Source organism: Photinus pyralis, unplaced genomic scaffold, assembly GCF_008802855.1.
Source record: "Photinus pyralis isolate 1611_PpyrPB1 unplaced genomic scaffold, Ppyr1.3 Ppyr1.4_LG7, whole genome shotgun sequence".
Lineage (NCBI taxonomy): Eukaryota > Metazoa > Arthropoda > Insecta > Coleoptera > Lampyridae > Photinus > Photinus pyralis.
In genome coordinates this window covers 5,714,155-5,730,803 of record NW_022170738.1, presented here as the reverse complement: position 1 = coordinate 5,730,803, position 16,649 = coordinate 5,714,155, and the positions used below count along the sequence as shown (strand labels likewise).

At 38.9% G+C, this 16,649-nt stretch overlaps 2 protein-coding genes across 2 annotated transcripts in view; one reads left to right on the top strand and one right to left on the bottom strand.

Annotated features, from left to right (window-relative positions):
* The window catches only part of LOC116175556 (adult-specific rigid cuticular protein 15.5-like), a gene marked incomplete at its 5' end in the record, with an annotated part of 70,180 nt that extends 60,647 nt beyond the window's left edge, over window positions 1–9,533 (top strand). Inside the window, one exon of the mRNA XM_031493723.1 lies at window positions 8,970–9,533. Within this exon, the coding sequence (XP_031349583.1) occupies window positions 8,970–9,533 (564 nt within the window). The remainder of the gene's footprint in view (window positions 1–8,969) is intronic.
* LOC116175350 (5-hydroxytryptamine receptor 1D-like) overlaps window positions 1–16,649 on the bottom strand; it is a 174,914-nt gene that overhangs the window by 117,727 nt on the left and 40,538 nt on the right. The gene's annotated exons all lie outside the window — the stretch shown is intronic.

Sequence of the window (16,649 nt, the reverse complement as noted above, 5' to 3'; positions counted from 1 at the left end):
CCACCCTAATATGTGAGCACTAACGATAACATGTGTGCTTATTTTGGGTTTTACGCCGTACAGCTAACTCATAAAAACCTTAAACCAAACAATACTGAAACTGAGGCGAATAGGCGATACGAATATACAATTTTAGTGGATCATATGACGAATAAAAACTAATTAAAAATTTGAGTACCGATATGTAATTGAATATCACCCACCACATCGTGAATTGAACCAAAGCTGTAGGTTATAGATTGGTAATACGATATACAATGACAGTATTAACATAGGTACGTACAAATACGTATGCTTTTAAACGAAATGTAGTTTATTGATTTTATTAGTATCTAAGGCAGTGATCAATAACTAATCAGCATCATTATGAGCGGGGTAACAGCGCTTAAGATAATCGTCGTAATTACTTTTGTATTCCCTTGTAATTAATAAACCAACCAATACCTGATTTTTTTTATTTATTTATTAAAGTACATATTAGATAAATCCCGTTTAGTGTTGAATGAAATTAGGATAATTTTTTATTACGAATACAACGATGTACCTACGGCAGATAAAAAAAAACAAAAATTAGAAACTGTTGGTTTCAACTGGACCCGTGCACAATGACCTAATCGTGAGAGAATACCTATCGGATATATTTTCCACTTTCCAGGAAATTTGTCCGATAGGTATTTGTAATGATTTATTTTCTCCATTACGTAGGAATATTATTGTTCACGGTATAATTACTTGTCGGAGAACCCCCGTAACATCTATGCGGATATAATTGAAATTTAACTAACGTCATCTTCCGGATTCTTTCCATGCCAGAGCCCGCAAGTACCAAATCGCTTCTGGCTGGACGTCGGACGCTGCCTGTGCTTCGATAAAGGACATTGATTGAAATTCCCAACCCAGCAACCGCGGGCTGAAATAGGATAGTGAGGTCATGTGGCAACTAGCCTATAACTGTAGCAAATGGCAACTTGACATTCGAATTGCGGGTGAACGGGACGTCGGTACCCACTACCGACAAAGGGTATGTGTTAGCCCCCGACAACATCTTACTGATGGTGGAGTCAACACTTGAAACGCAAATTGTGGGGGAACGGGACGCCGGAAGGTGGGTACACGACAAAGGGAATGTGGTAGCCCCGACTAGATCTTAATGATGATGGAATCAACACTTGACACTCGAATTGCGGGTGAACAGGACGTCGGTACCCACTCCCGAATGCATCCGGCAAGATCTCACTGATTGTGGAGACAAAAAATTTCAAACGCGAATTGCGGGTGCACGGGACGTCGGAAGCGGGTACCGACAAAGGGAATGTGGTACCATTCCACAAGATCTTATTGATGGTGGAGTCAAAGCTGTTTAATAGAATACTGATTTGGCACACAAAAATGCGGTGAAGTCACTTCGATCTCACACGAGGATAATTTTTTAGCTAATATGAAGTAATAGCATTAACATTATTGCTAAATTTCACCTTTCTAGATTTGTTTTCTGTGCATTGATGCAGTTAACGCCTCAACTAAACATTCATAGCTTCACTCGCTATTGATGCACCTAAAATAACTAACTGAGGTAATCAAGTGGGTCAATATTAGCAAAAAAAGCGTTTTTTTTAGCGAGGGATAATAAAGAGGCGAAGTGATTATATGGATAATAAGCCGATTCAATAGCAGTGTTGACTGCGTATGTATAGCATCCTAATAAACCTTTAATTACATTCAGTGCATGTATAATCAATGTCGCCAATGCACTACATAAACCGAACTCATGCATATTGATTATGCGAGATACGTTCATGGCTCATGACAACCTACCAATATTGTGAAAGTTTCAAAACGGCATTCGGATACGGATTTCCATGATAAGGCGATTTAGTAACTTTTTGCGTAGTGTAATAGTCAATTCAATCTAAGTACCTTACATATGCTCACATGAAACTTGGCTTTATCTCAACATTTATTTTAGTTGCAAGTTCGTAGATTGTTCTGTTGCCATAAAGCAGGCGAGTACTGATCTCTCTATTACAAGTTTAACACAAATTTCTATCGCCAGATGAGCATTCCCCAAGGAATGTACCGTCTTTATTATGCCATTATGTAAAGCTTAAGTACGTGCCATGATAACTGTATACAAGGAGTAAGTTACAATTAACCGCTGAAAGCGTGTAGTGTGTGTAAGCTTTCACTACCTGTTGGAACTACCTAATTAGAAAGCCGTGCCATTAAATCGCAAAAACGGATACTTATCACGCCCAACGAAGTTGATTCTATTTTTTGATGTCATTTCACGCGACCTTGCTTCATGCCAATAACAATACTTTTGGAAGAATTTTTATTTACACATTTCTCTGGCAGTATTATTAAAAGAATTCCAGTTGAACTTTATATGGCATTATTGTACTGTACCTAATAGCCTAAAGTTACGAAAACTTGTACGTAGTACGCAGTAGTATACCTGTTAATTTATGAGAGATTTCAAACACTATAAATTCCTTCAATGTCAATAGTCATCGTTTATCCTCCGCAAAAATGGAACTGTAGAAATTATTAATATGTATATGGGGAGTAATTTCGACGCTTTGGTGTAATCGTCGAATGGAAAAAGTGTCAACAATTTTTATTATAAAAAATAGGGATTGTAGAACACAGGTTTCGTTTTGTGGTTTTGTTTATATCAGTGGAAAATTTGTAGTTTTGGCTACCCAGAGATATAATTTGTTTAGGGGAGTGTCATTTGAAATTTTTAAAAAATATGACATTTAGCGAAGGTCAATCAAAGATTTTGTTTTTTCGATAAAGTACCTATAATGGGCTACTTGCAAGGTTTCGTTATTAGCAAAAAATTTGCACAGGTGGCAAGTACTATATACGCCATACATGAGGCGAATACTAATTTTTGAAAAAGATCATTTGTTTTTAAACAAATAGTAAAAACAATTACTGTGAATCCCTTTAAATATGACGTCAGCTGCAAACGCCCTGCCATTGGTGCGACGTCACAACTGTGGTCGCCATATTTGTTTACATTCTTGTGTTCGTAGATCCAGGTTTGTAGAGGTCCGCCCGGCCAGGTTTGTTTTGTGTCTTGTGCGCAAAAAACGATAAAGGGTGCATGTGTGTGTGTGGGTGGGGACATGATAGAGAAAGTTCAAAAAAATTAGTACGAATAGTGTATTTTTAGGTGGACTAAAAATGTTCCACATTTAATCTCTTCAGGCAGCCCTTCACGTACGGACTTCGCTTCGAGCTTGGCCTGTACGAACATTGCCCAACATGAATTCATGCAAAGCTCGAACGTGAATAAGGGACCAGACGAGCAGCACTTTGTTTTGTTGCAACTTGGGTCGTGTTGACGTTTTCGAATCTGTCGGAAAACTTGCCGCGGCGCGAAGCTGTGCGCGCTTAAAAGTTGCAATGTGTAGTTTGATTACGAGCATGAATACAAGGTTCGAAATAAGACAATATATTCATTATATTGGATGGAATGAGACAGTAAAACTTTCAATGCCACTTTCAGAAAAATGTATTGTAGGCATTTTAACGAATTTAATTTCAACAATTAAGTATAAGTATATTTAATGTCAGCATATGCATCCGGAAGTAAATTTGGTAATCTTCAGAGTGATTTACATTGATTTCTATTAATAGATAAATATGATTGGCAGCACCTCGTTTTTTATACCTACCACTCCTTTACTCTACTCGATACCTTTTTTCTTCTTATTTTACTTTTTTCATTATGATCTAAAAGAACTACCTATTGCTGCTGCTTGTTTTTTACTTATTACCCTCGTATTACCATCATTAATCTGCGATTTTTAACGTAACTACACTTGGCGTACTTCGAACAAGGACTGCACGTGAAGGGTAAAAATTGTACTCGTGCAATGCTCGCGAGTATTGCTGTCATGCAAAGCTCGAAGCGAAGTGCGTAGGGGAAGGGCCGTCTCAAGACGTGCCGTCAGAAAGACATCGATATATTTCACGGTACACAGGAGAAAACGTAAGCAACAACAAACGCATACGCTACATCGTCGCATTGAAGTATACATGCAAGTATACCGCCACTGAACTTTTACACAGTTGTGACGTCACAACCATGTGCCGGCAAAATCTAGCGTTTAAAATGATTTCCAAGCGCGCGAAAAACTTATCTTTAGATAATTTAAAAGTTTGTGTGTTTAGGATTGTGAAATTTTGCATACTGGTATTTCTTTATGTTCCGCATTGATTTATCACATAAATAAAAAATGTGAAAGTGGCCCATTCTGGAATCTGGATTACGATAGGAGGGTGAACAGGGTCCACGCGTACTTAGGCCTCAAATTCGAGCCCTTTGTACTACCTCCCTGACTAGGGTCGCCCGACCCCTCACCGTCATTCAAGCCATCCCACACGTGAGATGAACCTTAGGACGCTGGAAGGGGAGGCGTCTGTAATCGTAGCCATGTCGGGCCAGGATTCCCCCAACATGGATCGTCTCAGTTGGACTAGAGCGGGACATTCACAGAGTATGTGGTGTGCCGTCTCGTCGTCTGTGTAACATCCTCTACAAGATGGTGATTCCACCAATCCCATGCGGTGCATGTGCTTGTTTAGTTTACAGTGCCCAGAAAGAATGCCCACGAGTAACCTCAGGTTCTTCCTTGATAGCCCTGTACAAAAACGCGCCATGCGAGAGAAGCCTTCAGAGAACCATCTCGTCGCTTGGTGCGTTTTTGTACAGGGCCTGAGGTTACTCGTGGGCATACTTTCTGGGCACTGTAAACTAAACAAGCACATGCACTGCATGTGCATCTAACATCAAGTTCCACCTAGCCCTGTGCTGGGTTTGGGTGTCTTGAGTTATTAAGTTGTTTACAGTTGTAACTGTAAGTGGAAGAGCCGGCTCTGGGCCATAAAACACCTGTTTTGAGGCGAGTCGGGCTAATTTATCGACTTTTTCATTACTTACCTTCCGTTCCAGCATGCCCTTTGACCCATACGAGCTCAAGTGTGTTGCTGCTTGCTACTTGCTCTAGTGCATGGTGACATTCGGAAACCATCCTAGAGGTAATTTTACAGTGACCAAGTGACTGCAAGGCAGCCCTGCTGGCACTTGCGATTCTGATAGTTTTGTTCTTTATGTTATGCATAAGAACTTTTCTTGCACTAAGCGTTAATCCTACCAACTCTGACTGGAATACAGTAGGAAGTTTACCTAGTGGTTGGGTGATATGGAAGTTCAGTTCTTTGGAGTAAATACCAGTGCCTGTACCTTCCATTGTCATAGATCCATCCGTGAAGATGAATATATCTGGTTGGGATGCCATATTCTCATCAAAGAAGATGTGATAGTTTTTCCCTAATATGAATTGAGGAGTGAGTGAGTCCGATCTCCCCTCTAGGATAGGCAGTCGCTTGATCGCCTCGCCCAGAATTCGGGAGTGGCCCCCCTCAATGCCTTTGCTATTCAACAACCCCTTATTTTTCAGACGCAGGAATGCCAGAATGGCCTGCTCTCTCACGTGGAGATCTAGTGGAGGCAGATCCAAGAGGGCCTCCATGACGGCTGTGGGGGTCGTTCGCATCGCGCCTGTGCAGGCAATGCACGCTAGTCTTTGCACATGATTNGATTCTGATAGTTTTGTTCTTTATGTTATGCATAAGAACTTTTCTTGCACTAAGCGTTAATCCTACCAACTCTGACCGGAATACAGTAGGAAGTTTACCTAGTGGTTGGGTGATATGGAAGTTCAGTTCTTTGGAGTAAATACCAGTGCCTGGTCCTAACATTGTCTTAGATCCATCGGTACTACCTAAAAGTAAAGTACCTAAAAAAAATATGTGATTGTGAAAGAAGTCTAAACCTGTGCCTCAGTCCAAAAATTAGCCGCCTACGATTTAGGTTCTTTTAAAAAAAATTCGAAAAACTGTCAAATTATGACGAAATAAGGTTATAACAGCGAAATCGTTAAAGTTATGGGTATAACATGTTACATAAAAAAAATAAGTACTTTTCAAGTACTCTCCAAATCTGTAATAAATTATGGGGTGTTCCATTTAAAAAAAAGTAAGTTTTATACGCCACTCGAATACAGCACGCTCCTGGTGAAATATTTTAGTAACATGCCGGCGGTAATTGTGTACAATTTTATTCTAAGACCTTTTTCGGTATTTTTATGGTAAAGAGTTTCGATCCGAGGGATCTTAGGTGCTACACCCTGTATATTTACTTTGGCTGTTCGGTCGGGCTGACGGTCGGTAGGCGGCAAAGGTTTTTTTAAGTATAACTCTCGCAGAATGCTCGGGCTTGAAGCATTAGTTTCGTGTCACAATTCTTTGCATGCAGATTATATTTTGGAAGCGGATCGGTTGCAGAAAAACGCGCTTAAGTACCTTGATGCATCGAGTTACGAGTACTTTCCAATTTGTTTTTTGTATAAACCAGTGTTTATTTTGATGGGGCGAAGAATTCAATTCGTCGAAGCGAAGAACCTCCCAAAACCAATAAGTGTGCATAACTGGATCCCCGGAGCTCAAGTAGAACCGAAGAAGATCCTAAAATGGATCGAAATCCAAAATTCTGGAGTTACAACCAACAATTGGCGTGTGGTAGACAGGAAAGAGGACCCCAAGGGATAAACTTTGGTTGTCTATGGACCAAACTTCCTGGGACAAGATGGGGGCTACTTGTAACCATCGACCCCACGAGATGGTGGTAGACGGACTGCTGAGAAGATTCAGTCAGGCAAGCTACAACGCAGTTATCCATGCCGCTGTCATAGTGAGTGTGGTACGTGACCGATTTGAGGAGACGGTATCAGTTGTGATGCGGGGAGTTTTAAATCTAGTCGAAACACGGTGCGAAGAAGAGGGCTTGTCTGTTAATCTAACAAAAAGAAACCCCATCCTCTTCTCACCTAGAAAAGAGCTGACAAAGGTAAAGGACATTGTAATGTACGGCACCAAGCTACAAGAAGTGGGAGAAGGTAAATACTTAGGCATCACGTTAGACGAAGGGTTTACCTTCAAATCACATCAGGAAAAAATAGCGAACAAAGCCACGAGTGTGGGCCTGCAGGCGAGCGTTCGGGAGCAAGTAGGGTCTATCTCCAAGAAATTACACCCAGCCACGTACGCGGCACTGGAATAAGACCTTTACCCAGAAGAACATACAGATACTTACCAAGGTGCAGCGCAAAGCTTGCCTTGGAATTACGGGGGCAATGATAACGCCCCCGACGGCAGCTATGGAGGCCCTCGTAAGCTTACCACTTCTACAGCTGTTAATTAGAGCAGATGCACTCAGAGGGCATACCGACTGAAAGTCAATGACGAGGAGGGAACGTTTAGGACCTGAGAGGATAACCAAAACAATTTGTCTTGCAAAACTATTATAAATATAAAATCCTAATAGGGTAAAGCTGAATGGACTCGTGTTTTACACAGATGGCTCAAAAACCACGGAGGGCACTGGCTGTGGAGTGGACGGAAGCAATGGACATGGATGTAGAATGAGATAGAAGAATAGTAGATTCAGGACTAATCTTTGAATGCACACACGTGCTAGGCGCACTAGAAAGATGTAAGCATTACCATGCCTAGGAGATTTAGCAGTTTGACTATAAACTGCCCACTCAGCGAGGTGCGAAATAGCTACCGTAGATTTCCAAGTCTAGTAGTATAAGTAATCCAGTACGAGCGATGGTTTTCGACAGAATGTTACAGGCTTGCATTGCTGTTTTGCAAGGCTGTACGTACGGGTAGAGGTGAGGCTTTACTAGGAGACATCACTGCACGCTGATCATTTGGCTTGGCTTCAAGTTTGACATCTTCCAAAGGTTTTTCAACGTATGACTAGAGGCCTTCTTGTATTCAAAGCATACGTAATGCGAAGCTCCATTATTTATTTATTTTGAAGTTGAAGTACGTACTTTTCAGGGACCACTACTTTTTATGTATCGATAGGGTCCATAACCTATTAAAGTTTATATTTGGATACACAGCTCAATAAATCGTATGCGATTCACTAATTTGTTTGTAATTAAATTTCGCATAAGTTTATAAAAAGAACTGTTGTTGATTTCTAGTTACTAAGCAACTTGTGCTAGCTTGATTTCAATTAATTTTTCTAACAAACAGGAATATACCAAGGAATGAATACTGAGAATATATGAGGGGTTTAAACGTAATTGTTGCCGCATCTCAAAGATTTAGTTGTTCCTGATGCACAGATACGAATCGACGCCGACGTATACATTTTCACCACTTACGTGACAAAAAAATCTGCTTTATAGAAATACGCTCGGGAATACGTGTCTTTATTACCTCACGTAATGTATCATAAAATATGCTCATTTTAACTAGCCACGATTTCTCGGACGGAAACAATGAACACGAACTCTATTTTTACTTTAGAAATATGCTACTAAATCTTGCATCTTCAGAAATTTATTTTTATCACCACTACGGTCTAAATAAACCTTACGTAATCACGCCATAGTAAGATAGGATGGGATGATGACGGCAGATGGCTCAATTTAATCCTTAAAGATATTAGTGACCAGCGTGCGAAAGCACTAAAAGTTCCCCAGTAATTCTGTGGAAAGTTGAACAAAACAAACAACATTTTTGGAATTGAATAAGTTTTGCTTTGAACGTTCAATGTCAAGATTTATTAAAACACGCACACTTCACTTGCTTTGCTTACATAATTTAGGTTGAAATACCATGTAATTAGCATCAAAATTCAATTAAGTGCTCTACATATTTCACCTTCATAAAAAAATTCCTCTTCTTCCTTAACGAGCGATTTTATCGTTTTTATCGTTTCTTTAGGCAGTGTGAATTGGTATATAATAAACGAAGACAATTGTTGAAGTATCAAATCGTTTTTGTCACATACACATACACTACAATGATCGCTTTGGTAATAATTTCATTAGGTACTCTATTACAATTTTTTTTAACACTTGGTTATATTGCAGGTAGTTTTCGCCGCGTGTTTCGCAACCGTTTTTGCAGGAGAGCAGGTGGTAGCTGTCTCACAGGACACCTTAGGAAACTACGACCTAAAATACGCCATCGATGGAATCTCGAGGGTTGAACGTGGCGATCTTCACGGAAATGTCAACGGCGGTTTCTCCTACATCGACCCTTATGGCATTGTCAGAAAAACAGAATTCACCTCCGGAGTTCACGGATACAATGCTATTGGTACCGACATCCCTGTTCCAGTTCAAGATACACCCGAAGTAGCTCACGCCAAAGCTAACCACCTTTCCGTGCTCCGTGCAGCTTACTTGGCACCGAAGCTTCCACAATTCCAAGGACCCGAAGAGGGATTCATCGCCGCCCCAGTTCCTTTACACGCCGCCCATTTTGGTCCAATCGCCAGATTTGAAACGCCAATTGCCCACATTGCCCCAGCCGCCCATTTCGCTCTCCCAGCTCTCCATGGTCATTTGGGAATCGGTGAAACACCAGAGGTCTTAGCCGCCCGTGCTCAGCATTTCGCCGCTCACGCTGCCCGTGGACAACTTCTCCACTAATTGTTCTAATTTAATAACTATACTTTTACGTGTATTTATTGTATGTATTGTTATTGTATTAATAATAATATATTATTTACCAGCTGAAAAAGAATGATATTTAATTGTATATACAATATACAGTGGCTATACTATATTAAATTAGAATATACTCGTACATGCAATATTCTCATAATATTCTAGAATGAATATTCTTATATACTTATAGGTACACTACTTTTTTATAAAAAAGGATTGCATGTAACATGGTACTCTGGAATATTCCATACATTATTTTATTTCTAGAATATTCAAAGTGATGAGATGTTTAAACATTTATATACAGAGTTCTTTTGAGAGGAACAGTTTATATTTCTATGTAAGCATCTCAAACATAGCACCACCCTTATTAAATCTTTCTCAAGACACATTCGAATCCCGACACAAAAACAAAATTTCAAGTTTTACACCGGAAATGAACTTTCCACCAGAGAGCTCTTAATTACGTAATTTTCTCGTTTGGGATGTTATTATTTCATTATTTGCCACTTCGGCATCGATGCTGAGGCTAAAACTAAAGACAATTCAATCGGCTTATATGTACTTATATCAAACAATCAAAAAGGCATATCATATTTCACAGAAATAATGAGTCACATTCGCTTTTATTCGTTATCGCCGGCGACTAATCCATTGTCGACTTGATGGCGCCACGACAATGTTCTAGAAAAATCGCTACAATATATATTAATTACAGTCTTGCTCAATATACATGTTAGTGTGCAAAGGTAAGGAATTTAGTTTGATTTGTATGTCTAAGCATTTGGTGCAATGAGATGAAAGTTTCCTACTATCTTTTTATGGGATTTTTTTCGAAATGAAAGGTCTCAACGAAAGGAATTAATTTCTACCAACTTTAGTCCTCCTCCTCGAACCCTTATCCTGATCGGATATAACTCCTTATATCTTAAGAGCAGATTGTCGGAAGAGGGTACTTAAAAATGGTAATTTGTACGTCTGGAAAAAATATATCCATTGGTGATATCAAAACTTTAAAAGCGAATATCAAGAAAACGGTACTAAAAGTACTAGGCAAAATGAATCGTAAGGACAAGTAAAGCGCAGCGAACATCTTGAAAACTAAGTGTCGGAAGAGGGTACTCATAAAGGGCAAGTGGAACGTCAGGAGAAGACATTGATGGGTACTCCCAAAGGGGGGAATGGTGGTCTAGACTGGTGATGTAAAAACTTATTCTTGAATATTTCGAAAATGTTGGAAGAAGGGAAAATGCAATATTTCCGGAAATTTCCCTAAGGGTCTGATTCTTCTTGCATTATATAGCGTATATCTTGAATGTATGCCGGTAGCCTTTACATGTTTATGTGTACAAAGAGCCCCGTCCCCATTAACCATCAGACAAGAAACACCTTCTGCTGAAAGACGTTTCTTCTGTCACTGTTCACAATAAACGCAGAGCACTCTACCTGAAGAAGCGAGCGGCAGGTAAAGCAGGGCCAAGTCGAGTTGTCGGGAGTAAATCTCATGGATTTGATTTAAAAAAAATTGTGTGATATGTGGAGGAGCCGAATTTGTGGCCAGAGAAACTCTGACGCAATTAAGCAGACGAGAAGAAGTGCACAATGTTATGACATTGCACAGCGGCAGCTACGAGCAAAGGCGACGAGGAGGTTCTCCGAAGAATCAAGTTTATTTCTGATTGTACATAGAAGAGAATGACAACGAGTGCCAATTTACCATCCCACAGATTCTGAAAGACTTACAACTACGGCCGCTCTAAAAGTGAGACTCGAGAGAAACCATGGCGATGGTGATATTTGCGACAGTTATAGGAAAGAGCTCAGTGTTCTGCTTTTGAAGCAAAGGAGAGAAGATCTTGAGTGACAACGGCTACAACTTGAAGAAAAATGCCAGAAGAGCATCTTCGTGTTGTTAAAACAGCCGCAGCGACCAAGGTGACATCAGAGGGATTCACAGTTCGCCAAGCTATTGAAGATGCGGATACTCTCATCGCCCCATGGAATCTAGTAGTAAACCTTTCCAAACCCTGATGCATCCCAAGATAAGGTGGTCAGTGGAGGAGAAAATTTCTTGGTTGGAGTGTACGCCGACAGGGGCACAGCTTCGACTAACTACGATACGAGATGTTTACCAAAACTTTGGCAAATTCAACATTTAGCTTCTCATCCCTTCCTCCTATCTCAACAACAGCAAGTGAACACTCGTACAGCGTATACCGCCAGGCATAGGCGTGGTGTGGAAGCGAAAAATACCGCCTGGGGTAGAAAACAAGGCGGACTGGCATTGTCAATTGTCATTGCCAATGTCCATCTCACGTGGTGTTTTACTCCATCTCTCGCCATTGTAGGATGGGATTCAGGGGCGATGCACCTGTCGAAAGGCAGGACTTTCGACGAATCTGCCTGAACTGTAAAGGGCAGGCGTGCGCCAACGCTCCTGTTGGGGAAGAAGCATTCACCACCCCTCATCCATTAAAGAACGAAGAGGACCTCAGCAGCGAATTGATGGAGAAGATGGAAGATGATCCAGAAAATAATGGGGTAGAGTACGACGAGCGTTTTGATAGGACCAGTATTTTGCTACAGACGGCAGAAAGTTGTCAGATGGTTCATCTTACCGAATATTGGAAAAATTGTGGTCCTTCTATCGTCGATGGCTACCTTATAAATTGGGCCAATTTTAAAGTTTGGGGGGGGGGATCCACGCAGAATCACCGACTTTGTAATACACCGCACAGTGGCTTGTTGCAGAAGCAGAAGAAAAGATCGTACCTGAAGATCCAAACGCAAAAGCCTATTATAAATAAAGAATGTGAACAGTTTTTGGCTTGAATTAATAGAAAGCATCTTTTAAATAATCGATAATGGTGGCATATATCAAGGAAATGTCAAAAGTATTTAAATTTTCTACCCTTTAGTGTATTTATTCAAATAATGCTGCGATTAAAAGGTGGAACAGATTTTGCAACATACCCTAAACAGGTGCGTTTGTGAAAGCTACCATACAAAGGAAAATTGACGAAAGAAATGCATTTCATAGAAAAAATGTTTTTCTACGAAAGTGTAGAAACACGATTGTTTTTGTAGGTAAATTGATTGTGAAAACAGGTCTTTGAAACACTAGTGCGGCAAAAATATTTTCTGCACGCATTTTCTACACGCTAATAAACATATGCGAAGTAACTCTTTATAATTGTATTGCTTTATTCACAGTTTCGTTATATAAGACAGACAATGGTAGAATTTTCTTTGCCTTCTGCTACAGAAAACGTTCTTGGGACATGATTCTTGGAGTCAGGAATCGTTAGGTATCAATAAAATTGCATCTTGTTCTGTGAAATCCGTTACAGTCATTTTACAACGTTCGCTCCGACGGCAAGCTCCAGCCACTCCAAGGACGAGAGAAACCTGTAATTAAATTATGCTTATTTATGATTTAAAAATACAATAAGAAATTCACAAACCTTCATCATTACAAATGTTTCATCAGGCGCTTCTCTCATTTATACTCATTTATACTCGTTTTTCAATAATACCGTTTCTGCACTTGTATTTCAATGTACTATTGTCACATTAAAATCTGTGTTCGATCATTCAGTTACTACACAGCGCTACGCCACGCTACGATTACAACATTTCAAGATTTTGGGTACATTATTGATATTTTAATAAAAAGCTTTTATAAAATTTTTGCTGGATTAACGATCCTCATCAACAGTTATTACACCTGATTAAAATTGTGTTACCCTGTCATCACTTAATCGACAAAAGAGGAGTTGTAAAGCACTGCAAACAAAAATTAAATTCCATCGCGCTATACTCAATTAAAATACCTGGTAGTTCACGCTCATTCGATTACCACATTAAAAATTTTACCCCGAATTCATCCTGAACTAATTATTAATTTCAGATATGCGCTCGGCGCAATTTTTAACGCACTAGCACATAATAACAATAATCTCTGCATTTTAACTTAAAAAATCCATCGATCTACTGAATTTAAATCGGGAAAACAAACAAACAATTAAAATCTGTGCACCCGTAAGTCTTTCGGGTGTTAATAATACAGGGTGATTCGTAGAAAACTTGGCATTGTGATGCACCACACTGACGATGATGAAATTTTGATCTGAGTTCACGGAGAGTTTCTGCGTCAAGTTAACAAAAAAAACATCAATGGATGCGACTATTTAATTCTTCATGACTTTTAGGCGTATAAACTTTCTGAAGGCAGTTGGTGCCACGTAAAACGTTGCACGTACCACGTTTAGAGTTACCTACTTGTCTGTTAATTGTCACCGTTGACTTTGACTTAATTCATCTTTGGGGTGTTATAAAAAAAAGACGACGGCAACAATAAGGTAGGTTTCATCTTTCATGTCTATACTTAAATACATAGAGGCGAAAAGGGTGCAGAAAATTTGTTTAGCTTGTTTGATATTCGTCATAAAAAGGATAAATTATGTATAACGCCGAAAGGCGATGTAAAGTTAAACAGTAAGTCGACAAAAACCAATCTCCAGAGAGTCCCGCAGAGTGGTATAAATTAGCATAATGTCGTTTGTTATAGAAAACACGTGAATTACCCCTGAAAGGAAATTTATAGCAAAAAACTTTATTCAACCTACTTCCGAGCTATAAATCAAGCTCTCAAAAGCGATATCGGTAGGGTTTGTTGTCGAAGCGCTCGCTATGTAAACATCTCCGTAACTAAACTACCCCACCAGATTACTCCAGCTCTCGCTCTCTCTATAAATAAACCCTGTATCAGTTTCTAAAGCATTCATAAGAAAAAAGTCAGCGAACCTAATTCAATCGGTTATACGAAATGCAAATAGGCTAATCTGGCTAGATCCATACGTATTTGCTTGAAATTTTCAATCAGACGTTCGGCTTTGGGTTATCCCGGGGGCATTTCGAAGAGCATCTCATTTAATAAAGCAGTAGACAGTTGAAATTAATTTAGTAGTAGGGATTAACAGGGGAAATAACAAGTAGCGGAAATAACTTTGTAGATCCCAGTGAACATCGTATACCACTCACAGGTTGGGAACTGTAATAAAAGAGATTCCGCATACCTACATAAATCAAAACATAATACCATAGTGTAAGAAATACATAGACTCGTGGCTCCCCAGCAAGGAAGGAAAAAAAGGGAAATCTGGCAGAATTGCGTGATGCGTGTGCTTGTGTCAGCCTCAGCCGGTGAGGTTACGTTAACAGGTCCTATCGTGGATTATTAGGTTAATTTTTGGGACCGTATCCATTGGTACACTGATTCAATAACTTACTGTAGGGTGGGGTATTTTTATAATACTTACATTTCAAATATTTCGTTTTGAAAACTTCTACAGTATCGAATTTTCTTTGCAAAAAAAAAGTAATGTGATGGACCCAACATAGCTGTGTAAACAATGTCAGTCTGTGATGTTGTTTCAATTAAGGCATTTGGAATGAATTCGGGTGTCTTAATTATTAATTAATGTCATAAAAATATTTCATTCTTCAATCTTGTTTCTTTATATACTTTCTTTATGAACGATAGAGTATTTCTTGGAATTAATGAACATTAGAAAAATTTGGAACCTTAATTTTATTCGTTTTCAATGCGCCTATTAATGTGTTTGTGCACATGATTTATTAGGCTTTTCGCTCACTATAGAAAAGATAAAAGGTAATTGTTAGAGACAAAGTGACATTTTAATCAGTAATCAGTATTGGTTGACGAATCAGTAGACAAACTGAGTGGGAGGACCTGGAGGACGCGGAAAGATGATGCCTATTGAGTTTCGAAGATGAGTTGCTGTCCGTCGAAGTAATATTTTTTCGTAAAATTTTCAGCCCCACTTTTGGGTGACGGATGACTACATAAGATTGGTTCTGTAATTCTTCTCCGCAGAAGGGTTGCTAATTTTTCTTAGGGTTTTGTAAAGGGTTAATTTCTTTCCCAGGATCGTGGTGTAAATTCTTCTGGTGATCTTTTCTTCTGGTTCTCTTGCCGTACCTTTAACTTACCTTTTTGGTAGGTACGTTAGCTTCCAGCTAGCTCAGATAAAAAGTTATAAAATAAGGAAAGAATTCAGTTCATTCCTCCCTCACTGCTATCTCATTAATCGTCATCAAAATGTGATCAAAATTTGGAAAAAATACGTATTTTGAATGTTATACTTTTTATAGTTTTTTGGAGAAATTTGCAAAATTTTCATTTACGCCTCTCTTTGACTAAATACTTCTATTTACTCCTTGTATAGCAGTAATAATTCCAAAAATTTTAAGTACATTTCGTATGAACAAAGTTTGAAACAATGAAAGTTAAATTCTGATATCGCTCCTCTAAACCTAATTACAATAGCAAAACAACCAAAGCAAACAAACCTACGGCTTACACATAGTATTTTAACCTAATAAACAACCATTCATAAATTCTAAACTGAATTCATCCATAACTAAATAAACGTTAAATTAACGCCCGTGATTGGAAAAGTTTTATAGTTACGTTCATTGTAATTGGCAATAAAAAGCAAGTAGCGGAAAAAATGTACCTTTCAGTTACTGCAATTGAAGCAAACCTCAACCGGATGGATGCTTTTCACACTCAGTGCGTTGGCGTACAAACAAATTTGTCACTTCATTTGATTTTATTTAACCGTAGTACTTACCGTTTCAGATTTGACGTCAATCTTCTGCCCCGATTCCGGTTCCGATAAACGAAATTTAAAAACTCCGCTTCCCAATTCGGTTCCGCTATAACCAAATGCGTAATATCCATAATTTACACACCATTAAATTATGAAAGTCAATTAAGATATACTCTGAAAGCCAACTTGTTATATACTGAAAAAGTATAGATTTTGAAATTTTAATGGATATTGATCCATTTTCCATTACAAGCCATGTGGGTTTTGGATATTCGAACATTGTAGTCCAACTGTATTTTAAGAGGACTGTAATGATTGTTTTCATAATAGAGATATGTGCTTGTAAAATAAATTTAATTTGTGTAAAATTGTTCATTATGTGTTCATTCGAACCCTTTAACAACGAAGAGAGAAGTCTTTTGCTCTATTACGATTAATTTTATTGATTAACGCCCAAAGT